The sequence below is a fragment of the Athene cunicularia genome, assembly GCF_003259725.1.
Source record: "Athene cunicularia isolate RWA chromosome 5 unlocalized genomic scaffold, athCun1 chr5_part1, whole genome shotgun sequence".
NCBI classification, from domain to species: Eukaryota; Metazoa; Chordata; class Aves; order Strigiformes; family Strigidae; genus Athene; species Athene cunicularia.
In genome coordinates, this window is record NW_020799101.1 from 24,325,138 (window position 1) to 24,337,005 (window position 11,868).

An 11,868-nucleotide genomic window follows, 5' to 3' on the forward strand; every position below is an offset into this window, starting at 1 on the left:
CCCTCCCGCGCCTGGCCCCCTCGCCAGGGGAGGCTCCGCAGCACCGCCGCGCCCTGGGGTGCTCGGCCCACCCGCCGCTCCAGCGCCTGAAACTACAGCAGCGCTTCCCGGTGTTCCTTCCCTGTAGTGGAAAGGTCGAGGATTGATGGAGGTTTATTACAGACAGGGTGCCTTCCCCAGTGAAAGAGGCCCCATCTAGCCCGGAGCTGAAGTACCCCCGCCATGCGGTCTCTGCCGTGGGCTGGGGGCTGGTGCTGCGTGCCCGTGGGCTGGAGGTGCCTCCAAGCTCCGGACTGATCCCTGGAACAGCCAGCGGCTGTGAGGCATGTCATCGGAGAGCTGTAAAAGCTGGCCCTTGTCCATGCCCGCTTCACTGCCTTAATGCGATCCGACAGCAGGGCTGTGGAGTGCATCCTGCAGTTGTATGGGGACAGAGCTTTCCCAGAGTTCAGAAGACTCGGGGGAGAGCAGGAGCCATCTTTATAGACAGTCCTAGCAGTGACCTAGGAATTTCCATCTCATCGGTGCCCTGTGGGAACCACTGCATGATTGCTTTTTCCAGGGTTTTGTCAGCCCAGTTCTACGTGATGAAATCTGGCCTTGTTCTGTCCTTCTAAAGTTAGGATTGGTGGTCCCTGAATGAACCCTGCTCCTGAGAGTGGTTCTGCACCAAAAACATGCATGTTTTTTTGTTCTTCCTTTCCTAGGGTTGAGATGATTAAAAATCTTTGTCCTGTAAGGTGCTAGATACAGCTCATGACATGAAAAACTAACTCTTTCTTCCACAGCCCCGTGACCTTGTCAATGTTTGAGTGCTGGCTGTAGTTTTTCCTCCTGTCCATGTATACTAAAGACTGAAATTTATTTCACTTTCTCTCTGTATATTCTGTTTGTTGTTAGAAAATGAAGATGCGGCCCAAAAGATAGAGCCTGCAGAACAGCTGGTTGATTCTTTGGAGTCCAGTAATTCGCAGATTGGGTAGGAAAATCTTTTTGTGTGTTGTGGTCCAAATGCATGACCGTCTGTTTTGTTCCTGTGATCCTCTGTGTGTCAGTTGATTCTGTGCAGGTGAAGAGAAGGGAATGGAGACTGACTGAACTGGCTGCTTTGGGACAGTGTATACAGGAATTGATATAGGAGAGACTGTTCTTAGGTTTGAGGTTGTTTTTATGAAATGACAAAGTGTAGTCTATGGCTCATCTATTCAAATTACAGAATCATTCAGCTTGAAAGGAACCTTGCAAGGTTTTGCAGTCTGTTTTAAGAGCTAATAAACTTTCAGCAGGAAATTTTCTCTATCCTGTCTGAAGGATACTTTAATAATTAAGCATTCCCACTTTCTATAATTCTGGTGGAAGCTGAGCAAGAAAACACCTTTTACTGTTTTCTTGACAATGTTTGGGGTTTTTTTTCTTCGCTCTTTGTTTTCTTTGCTACTCCTTCATTAATGCTGCTGATCGACACTGTTACCAGATGTTTGGCTTGTTATTATCTGTTGAGCCTGAGGTGCCTGTGGCCAAATCATTGCATTGGTTGCAAGCACTAATAACGTATGCAGTGGAGTTTCATTTGCCATTGTACATTTGTTGCACAGGATACAGTTTGAGAAATGTGTGTTAATTACGTCAGACAGTAGATAAACCACAACCTCACTGAAAAAGAGGGGGAAAAAATTCCAGAAAAAAACCCCAACAAAGTGCTTAATAAAACAGCTGTTTAATGCCATCTTGTCTTGATGCTAATCACATCTGTATCAGCCTTCTTGACTCCAAACTTGTGTTCTTCTATCTCTTTATTATGTCATCTAATTTTCTTCAAAGAGATTAATACAGATAGTGAGTTAAATGGCCAAAGTAGGTGCTTGATACTTGTGGACATTACCTGATAAATTTGTGTAAGTTAGAGATCCTTTGAAAGGGAGAGGGTGGTCCAAAAGTCTTGTGTGAGGAGGAATTAGCTGAGCTCTGTCTTTGTAAATCTGCTTATAAAGCTTGTGCAGCGCTTCCTAATCTTTCAGTGAGACTCTTGGACTTCAGTGGTGTCTGGAGGAAAAAATTCTCAAGCTGATAGCTCCTGTTGATGGAGAGCCTTTTGAGCAGATGTGTGCATCTGTGGTAGCAAGTGACCAAATAGCCCTTCTAGGTGTGATCATGCAACTGCTAAGCTAAAAAGCAAATGGGCTGAAAAACAATGGCATAGAAGTTCAAATCTGTCATGGACTGCCAGAGAAATCATTACAGATCACAGTGAGAGTTCTTCCTTTAAAAAATAGTCCTCTCCAAGCGTCCCTTCTTTTCTTAAATTGTCCATCTGCTGCTATTTTGCATATCTGGTGTTCAGCTCATTTGAGTTGTTCTAACAGACCTTCTTAAATCACACTGTTGAGAGAATTTAATAAGAAATGGCTTTATTTCTGGATAAAATCTGTATGCCTGTAGGAATAAAACTTGGAAACAAAAGCCACATTTGCCCTGTTCTAGTCTTCTCTATGGGTGCAGCAAGGAATTTGTCTGAGTTGAGCTGTGTATGGGTTTTTTTAAATTATTTTTTTTAACTCTTCCACAATATACTGATAGTCTGCTCCATTGCTAATGAGAGTATTTCCCATTTCTGAAAGGAGCCATTTGAGGAAATGGACATATTTTCCATTACTGCTGTGTTCTCATGTTTCTGATCCTTTAGACCAATGCAGTTGACACTGGTTTTATAGTGCTCTGAGAAGGCTTTTCTTTCCAAAAAGGCAACTGTTTCTATTCCTATTAAAGACTAGGTTTCTTCTCATGGAAGTTTCACAAAGTATCGGAGAGTATGACAGGAAAGACTCTTTTGGCATCCAAGTACGTTTGGGATGATAACACTTTCCAGCTATAGGCAGTAGGCAGAATTTCTTTCATATAACTTAAAAGAAAACCCTCAACAGAGTTTTCTTTCTTGCCCATTTTTTTCCTGTTACATACCTTTCTTTTTGTTCTAACATGTCCATCTCCTCTTGGCACAGTGCAGTACTTGGACCTCTTTGCTATTATTGTGCTGCCATTGTATGTCTTGCAGCTTGCTTGTCTGTGCAGCATATCTGAATATGGCAGAGACACCTGGGTGTTCCCTGTATCTCTTGGGATTGCTAATGGGAAAGGCATTATGGGCCACTTAAATAGAGGGTGTTTTCAGGATGACTGTCAAAAGTGTCCTTTCACTGATCCAGTTGACCTCTGATGGAATATGCAGAAGTCGTGTAGCTGGCATAAAAGAAGTTGTCCTTACTTGAGCAGAAAAGTTGCTACTGATTTCTGCACTTAGTACAGTGCTGGTGAACTAGCATGCTGTGGGGTGAGTGCAGTGAATTGCTGCCGTCCACGGGACAGTAAATACGGAGTATCTCACTGAAGTTGCTCCCTCTGGTTCACGTGAAAGATAGTCATATAGGGATGAGGGCAGGACTGGGGTGCAAAGGGCTCTTTGTGCAGTTGGAAGGTGCTGACCACAGAAGATTGTTCCCTTCAGTCCATCTGAATTCGAGTTTCAAATTAGAGCAGTTCCTCTGCTGGCTGTGCCCTGGGTGCAGGTGCTGAATTGTAGTGCTCTTCTCATCTGAAAGGTCACGAATTGGGACACTCATGAGTGTGGGCACGACAGAGGATTCAAAGGAAGAAGCTGGGACTTTAGAGGACCAGGAAGTGACTGAACTAGAAGAGAAGCTGCCTGACCAAATTCAGTCCCTCAAAGAGGTAGGTGGGTGTTTCTTATGTCTGAAAGCAAGGACAGAGGTGGAGCAATAGTTCTTCCACCCTATTGCTGTGCTTATGGTTATGGGACTGGGGCTTTAAGGATTGCATTAGAACAAAGTAGTATTAACATAGATTCAGTTCCGGTTTTTTCTACACATTAGTGGGAGGTAAATGTGATAGATCTGATTTGCAAAATTCCACTTGTTTCTTTGGCTAGTCCTCGCTTCCTTGCAGTTTTTGGCTCACTAAGGCTTCAAGGTTATTCTCACCTTCTGCCTCTTCCCTGGGCCTTCTGGGATTTCCCTTCTTGCAGATTTATGGAAGGGGGATCTGAAAGTGACTCTGCTGTCTTTTGTTTCTTTTGGTGAGCAGCCAATTCATTTTCATTACAGGTACAGTTGGGAAAACCTGTGCAAATGGTACGCAATTCAGGAGCTGTGAGTTTGCATATATAAGGAGAGAGGGCTGGCCCTAGTGAACCAGATGGACTTTTAACTAGGACACAGCAAATGACAGTTCGATTACGTCTGTGGTCTAGATGCATGCAGAGCTCAAAGGCTCTCCCTAGAGAGATTGTGTCTTGGGAGTTCTTTCCAAGAGCAGTCTAAATCTGTATGGCTGTTGCTTTGTTGAGAGGTGGCAATGAACTCTGAGGGAGATGCAAAGATGTACCTGCGTAGGGAATCCTGGGAAGGGCCAAGGGGTGTGTAATTTGTGAGACAGATGCAGCATTTGACTTCAGACTTCATGACTTTGGTGCTGTGGAGGAAATAATGCAGAGAGGTGTCTCGGAGCCAGCCAGTTTTCTTTAACTACCAGAAGCTTCTGCAGGGTCTGACTTGGCTTCAGAAAGATGCCTGAATTACTAATGAGTTGGTTTAAATCCACCTGGGGACATTCTTACCATGATGGTCTTTGTGACAATGTTTCTTATGTGCTTTGTGCAGGAAGCTGTTGTTCGGATAGCCAACTATCATGTACCTCAAGGAGCAGGGGATATAGTCATGATTCAGTCAGATCACACTGGTGCTGTGGATATCCTTTCAGCTGAGCTGGAGACTGCAGACCTCCTTGGGGAGCAGAGGAAAGGTGAGTCTTGAAAGGAAAACTCTTGTTGGTGCCACTTTTTAAATGCCTGCCCTGGCTAGAGAAGAGCCAAGGCTGTCCTGGAGACACTGCTAATTCCTGCTAGAAGTTTGGGGTCCTGGCTATCGAGTGGGAAAACTTCACATCCAAGGTTTCTGGGAGCAGGCTCCAGAATGCAAAAGCCTCATCAGAAATAGCTTCACTGTTTTCAGATAAGAACATTTTGTCAGTAGCAAAGTCAGGTGAGCCCACAATCTTTTCCCTTGTCTCAGCTCAGCCTCCTCCTCTGGCTCCACCCACCATGTGGACCACTGAGAAGACTAAGGAATTCAAAGCTAAGATGGGAAAGGAGAAGAATGGCCGGATGGTGGTGAAGCGAGGAGAGGTGGTGACAGTCCGTGTGCCAACCCATCCTGATGGGAAATGCATTTGCTGGGAGTTTGCTACAGATGACTACGACATTGGGTTTGGAGTCTATTTTGACTGGACCACAGTTACTAGCACTGCCATTACTGTTCAGGTCAGCGAATCCAGCGATGAGGAGGATGAAGAGGAGGAGGAGGAAATTGAAGGTTAGTGCAGACCTTATAAGAGTTAATTTGTGGTACTTGTTTCCATGCTGCTGAGAGTGTCTGTCAGATGCTGTAATTTCCATTAACTTTGTTTAGTCAGCCCACTTGTTATCTCTGCAGACTTTTGGGTTCTTGGTTAGTCTGTGATGAGAAAGCATTTAGCCCTTCCTGCTTCAATGGCTGTCAATGGCTATCCTTCTCCAAGAGCGTTCTTAAAATTGGATGCATTGAAAAATAAAATCAGAATTCACTTGTTCAGCTTCTAGCTGATAAAAAGATTAGTGTCTAAAATTTTAACTAGACTGCTTTTCTTAGCCTCTCAATCAAAAAAATTTCTGGTGGTGAGCAGGAGTAAAACCATCTTGTTTCTGGGGGTTTTTTGTTTGGTTGGTTTTTTTTCCCCAGTATGCCCCAGTACACTACTGAGTGCATTTGAGAGGATTGCTCTCCATGTCTTTTTACTTGTGAAACACACAGGGATGTTGCCTGTTCTATGGCTTTGGTGTTTGTGTGATCAGTGTAGCTGGAGAGTTGAAATTAATTTTGCAGATTCTCCGACAAGGGGTACATTCCTATGTGAGGAATTCCTCTTGGAGAAGTGAATTGATAACCTAAACACAGAGAGGTTATAGCTAAGAGCTTTCCCACCTTTCTTTTGCTCCAAGTCTGTATCACTGGGTCACTGTTCTGTGTATAAAAGCAGTGGTCTAAAAGGGAAGTCCAGAGAGAGGAGACCAGGCTGGCAGGCAAGTGGATACTGTCCCATCAGTATTCCCAAGAGAACTGGTTCTCAGCATGTCCTTTGTCATGACAAGGAAAGCTGGACTTTGTGGGTATGATTTGCAGAAAGGTCTGAGCAGACACTATGGGTAATGCTGTCACAGTTAGCTTTCCATATATCTTCATGCCTCTGCCTTATCCTGGTCTTGTTGATTGTTTTCTGGATCACCTAGAGGCTTAATTGGCTCTGGCCTACTTGTCTCCTCTCTCCCATTCAGGACTCGCCCCTGTTGGTGATGTGGAAAGGGGCTCCAAAACCTACCTGCGGAACCGCTACGGCGAGATCATGCCTGTATATCGGAGGAACAGCCATCGGGAGGTGCAGGCAGGCAGCCATGAGTATCCAGGGGAGGGCATCTACCTGCTGAAATTTGATAACTCATACTCTCTCCTCCGCAATAAGACTCTGTTCTTTCATGTCTATTATACTAGCTGAAGAAATGGGAGGGAGCAAGAATGGCAGGCAGGCAGTGGTGAGTGTTGCAGGCTGCCCACCCAGCCCTCGTACTGCCTGATGGGCCCTGCTGTGTGACAGAACCAAGGCACAATTCTGCCGGCTCCTCTTCAGACGCTAACTGGTTTATCCCCGCACCCTCCTGCCCCGCTGTCCCAGTGGAGAAAGGTAGCTGTGACTGCCTGGTTATCCACAGGCAGCTGCTCTTTCTGTAAAACTTCTGGAGGTCTGCTCTGTGCAGGCATCGGGCTGGGCCTCCATGTCACAGCCGGTTAATGCCCCAGAGGACGGGTTTAGGTGGTCGTGGTTTCGATCGGTTGTGCTGGCATGAAGTGAAGTGAAAATATTCTTGAGCTGTTACTATTTTGTGAATAACTTTTCCGACTCTCCTGCTGCATCTGCATCGCTAGAGGGCAGCTGTCAGCTGCAGTGAGCCAGAAGCACAGCTGTGTCGCTTAGCCACTGATAATCTCATCACCTACCACCAGTACGTCACCAGCAGCCAGTGCTTCCTTCGCTCGTCTGGGTGGGGGTGCAGCTGGCCAGCGGCACCTGTGTTGCAGTGGCTAGGCCATATGACAGGCGGGCCCCAAATGGGCAGTCACGGCATGTGTCTGAACAGGGGGTGGGGGGAGGGTGCACACCTAGAAGTCCATAAGAAAATTTTCCTACAGATTAAGAATTGGATGTTATACCTGCTGACTGTAGAGATATGTAGATGATTAAAAGTTCAGTGACCACCAAAAGTTTTTTTTTTCCCTGTAAACCAGATGTGAAGCAGAAGAAATTACTCCTGTGCTGAATAAATACAAAAAGGTTGGAGTACAACCAATAAATACATGGGAAACGTTGGTTCACTGGTATTGCTGCCAGATGGATAATACCATATGTAGCAAGGAAGAGGCTCCCCTGAGAAGTTTAGTTGTCAGCTGCTATTGCTGTTGCAAAGGTATTGTTAGAAAAGAACATCTCTGCTCAGACACTCAAAATGTGTGGGATTTTAACCAATCCTTTCTGTGAACCAGAATCAGCAAGGCCATTGCTGACCCTGACCATGTGGTACAGGATGGAGTTCCTTGGCATGGTTTGGTGCCTATCAATGGCCATTAGTGATCACCTTCTGCTAAAGTACTGGCAGAGTTGAACAAGGATTAAGTTAATCCTTCAGAGGTGAATTTTAAATCATGTTTATCTATAACTGTTGTTTATTTTAATACTTTTAACTTGAAATCATTCTCTTTTCTAAGAATACTGCTGTATTTACATTTTGATACCTCTTTTCAGAGACACAAAATGGCTGTTAGCATGGTGATTCTAGCAGAGTTCTGAGTCCTATTTTTTAATCCTCCAGGTAAAGCACATCTACTTGGTCCGTTCCTTCTATTGAGAGGGAATGATGGACAAAATGCTTTTGGGGTTGTTGAAGCCAAAGATTTCACTCTCATAGGAGGGCCGCATATTTCCTATTAAGGCTATATTGTAGTGCTGTGCAATTTGCTCCATATTCAAGCTTTTCTTTTAACTATCTCTGCTTACTTATTCACTGTCCCAGAGCACTTAGTAGGTCAAAATGGTAAGAGAGAGGGAGAGCAGTCAGTCTACAGCAGAGCAGCCCAAGCTGGCAGCAGGAGGAGTGGAAATGCAAAGAACATTCATTGGAGTACAGTGGCTTTCTGAGTGAGCAGGTAGGGAGTAGAGTTGTTGCTGCTTTGGGCCCTGAGATGGGGAGAAAAATGCAGGCTTTTTCAAGAGAGAGGTGGAGTGTGTGTACCTGGGCAAGGCAAGAACTGCAAAGCTGCCTTATTCAAGCAGCGGCAACCACAGGACAAGCTTGTAGAGAGATGGAACAGTAGGGCTTGGTATCTGGCAGAGTAAGATGCTCCTTCATTTAGCAGCTTGGGGAGGACTATTCCCTCCTTTAGTCTCTCTTGGAGGAGTTGAAGAACCATCCTGTGGCCTTTGTAAAGCACTTGAATCAGGCCTGAGTAACTTGGATAAGATGCTCCATTTTTTTCATCCTTTGTCTATCAAGTTCCTAGACACTAAACAGAAGACAATAGAAAAGACCCTTCAGTCTGACCACAATGTCAGCCCTTCCCCACTCGATGACTGCCTTTGATCATTTGCTGTGAGATCTGCAGAACCCTGCGTGCACTTGCTGGTTAATGTATGATGCGCTGTCTGACACCCAGTCCACTTTTTAATTAGGATTTATTTATGATGAAGGGAACTGACCTGTATATATGTTAGTTAATTCCAGAAATACTGATCCACAGTTGCTCAGCTTATTGCAGGCTAGTGGATTATCTCCACTAAAAAACTTACCCTTACAGTGTGGCCTCTCTGTTGCTAACTTGCAGCTAATTCCCCCTCCTGTCTATCTGTTGCTCATATTAAGGTTCAAAATACATTTTGTCATGTAAGTTAATAATGCCTGCCTCTCACAACCAGTTTTGATCACTCATTGACGCAAATAGTATGTGCCAGTTTTCAAGCCATTAGTTAGTCATTTTAGTTAAGATAAATTGCACTGTAGATGGTAATCCTATAGCTCAGTTCTAGCTTTCTGAAATATGGACCAACCTTCTATAAGGCTCAGGTCACTTATTTGGAACTGTGCCTGTCTCCTAGTCTCATTGACTTAAGCCCAACAGCAGCGCTGAATATGGTAGGTCATCCCAATTCTGCATGTGCCTGGTCTGCAAATTCAGTGTGCCCATAGATAGGCCTGTGGCAGTGAAACCAAGAGTGTTCAGTGTGTGTCACTTCACTGCTTAAGTTTCCCAGAAGTATCTGGTATCTCTTATGAACAGAGGATAGTTTTAGGCACAGAATATTTCATCTGCAGGAAACAGAAGCTTTACGGTTTTACAGGATAATTATTTTTGTTTATTTTTAATTTCCACATCACATGAGCATTTTGTTTCTCAGGTATTTAGATAGCATTCGTTATCCAAGTGACAACTTCTCTTTGGAAGGATATATAGTCTTAATACATTTTCTGATAAATCCAATGACTTGGCTGTGTGGCTAGTGATTAACAGCAGCTATTCCCATGCAAAATTGAACCCACAATTGGTTTACAGAAGTAATCTTTTTTTCTCATGCATTGTTTTTTTCACTTTGGTGTATTTCCTGGGTTTGTATCCAATCCTGCTATCTGGCTGAGGCAGTGATGGAAACCCTTATTTTAACTGGGGACCTTTGGAACCAGACCTTAGGTCTAGAAAGAAACATGAATTAAAAAGGCAGTTGCACTTCAGAGAGGGAACCCGGTCCTTAAGAAAGGAAAATGCCTTCTTTGTTTTTGTGGAAAGAAGATTTCAGATAGGTTTTTTAAATGTGTTTCATCTCCCTGCAAATTGTGTCTAGGAATTCAGAAAGCTAAATAATGGAAGAAGCTGCTTTTGCATTTTGGGTTTGCTTTTGTGAAAGCACAAACTTGTTTTCCATTTTGTTTTGAATATAATTTAGATCTAGAAATAAGATTTACATGTTCATCCAGAGATACAAGACAGTCCTGAAGTGCAGGACTTGTATAGAAATTAGCTTGTACAATTGTTTATTTATAATAATGGTAACAATCTGTTGGGCATTCTTTTTTATGTTAAAGAAGGTTATAAGCTCTCAATTTTTTATCTTTTTTTCCCCTTTAGGTGCAATGTAGCAGCAGGAGTTTAAAATGTATGTGTTTTACTGAGGACAGAGTTAAAATTGCTTAAATCAGGGACCACTTGTGCTGATCTAATTTATTCACTCTTTGAAGGCCTGTACTATGGATTCTTGTGAAAGGTTACTGGTGTCAAATATAGGCTAGTTGCCAATTAATGCTTGGGACCCACTTAATAGTTACGTAAATTATTATTGGTAATGACCTGTTTACACGAACAGGTAAGATGAAAATGCGTAAGAGCTTAGTTGTCTGACTTCAGGTGCTAAGAAGAAAGTCAAGTTACTATGCAACCGAGTCTAAAAGACAGCTACACACCTTTCATTTTGGTTCTGCCCTCTGCACTTGTTTCCTTGTAACTGTGTGTGCATGTAACCTTCATCTATGGCCTGCAGTGGGTCAGTTATTGTGGTGCTGGACCTGGTGAGGTGGGTTAGAGGTGAACCTTGTCACATGTCTATTTGCTGGAAGACTCATTCTTGTGGGGAACTATTGTAGAGAATGAATCCCTAAATGAGTTCACTTTTATCCCCACTGCTTATATCCTTCCTTCTTGTCTCACTACCCCTACTAGAGTCACTCTACAGAGGATTTATCACAAGGTGCCTTAGGAACAAGGACTATGTCTGAAATGGGAGCCATAGATGTCATTAACCTAAGGGAGTGCTCCTTGTTTCTCTGCCCATTGGGTAGAGGGGAGGCACTTCTTAAGATCAGGCAAGGGGAGGCCCTATAGGCTGTTCCTGGAGATTTAAGTTGTTCATTAGACTGCCTTGTTGCTGAAAGATGAGTAGCAGAATGGTGTTTTGAGTTTTCTGGCACCATAAGATCTTTACCTTTTAAAATCATATGCTGCTGTCAGATTGAGGAACACCAGAGGACTAGTCCTTTTGATACACTGATGCTAAACCTGAGGACCAGAGGAACACTAGATAGATGTAGAAGAGCATTCCTTGTGGCCATTCATTATTTTATCTAAAAAGTGTCTGAATCTGGTATTGTGAGTGGTGTGTGCTTATATGTATTGAGGCTGGATAAGAGACCAAAGCAACAAAGTTGTTGGTTTTTTTTTTTTTCTTTCATACTTGTAGATCAAAACTGTTTCTCCTTTTCTCACATCTGGGAAGATATTGGATGTGAGAGTGTCATGTAGATGTAGCAGAACATCTCAATCAGTAGAAGGGAAAACTGGGAACGGATACTGTTAAATATGTTGGCTAATTAGACTGTGAAACAAGCCAGGAGTTTATCAGGAGTCAGTGTGCTAAGTCGTTCATCTAAGTTGATTTGCAATAAATAACAATTAAATAAAGTTTTGGAAGGTACATAAAACTGCAGAGTTCAAATACGTCTTGCTAGAGGAGAATTTTGTGGGGGGTTATTCCACATTTGCCTCCAATGACTATGTGGCAACTTATTCTGAAACACTGGTGCCATTGCAGCTGAAGACACATCAGGCTGGGTGGATGGTGGGTCTGACTCCCCTTGGCTTTTCTGTGTTCTTTACTGGATTTTACATGTGGCTTGCTCAGAAGTGTCATCACAAGAAATGTACCCTTTATCACACAGAGAGAGATGAA

At 43.5% G+C, this 11,868-nt stretch overlaps 1 protein-coding gene across 1 annotated transcript; it reads left to right on the forward strand.

Moving 5' to 3' along the window:
- The first annotated feature begins 780 nt into the window (after nucleotides 1-780).
- Nucleotides 781-11,471, forward strand: TMED8 (transmembrane p24 trafficking protein family member 8). Its single transcript, XM_026849527.1, has 5 exons — nucleotides 781-979; nucleotides 3,597-3,726; nucleotides 4,674-4,815; nucleotides 5,085-5,384; nucleotides 6,383-11,471. The coding sequence occupies exons 2-5, from the start codon at nucleotides 3,616-3,618 to the stop codon at nucleotides 6,598-6,600; spliced, it is 771 nt and encodes a 256-aa protein (XP_026705328.1). The 5' UTR covers nucleotides 781-979; nucleotides 3,597-3,615; the 3' UTR covers nucleotides 6,601-11,471.
- The last annotated feature ends 397 nt before the right edge of the window (nucleotides 11,472-11,868 follow it).

Bases quoted from the DNA above. Each gene is read 5' to 3' on its own strand.
- TMED8 (XM_026849527.1), top strand. From the start codon at position 3,616: ATGAGTGTGGGCACGACAGAGGATTCAAAGGAAGAAGCTGGGACTTTA. The intron at 4,816-5,084 runs GTGAGTCTTGAA...CCCTTGTCTCAG, and splicing joins CCTTGGGGAGCAGAGGAAAG to CTCAGCCTCCTCCTCTGGCT. The intron at 5,385-6,382 runs GTTAGTGCAGAC...TCTCCCATTCAG, and splicing joins GGAGGAGGAGGAAATTGAAG to GACTCGCCCCTGTTGGTGAT.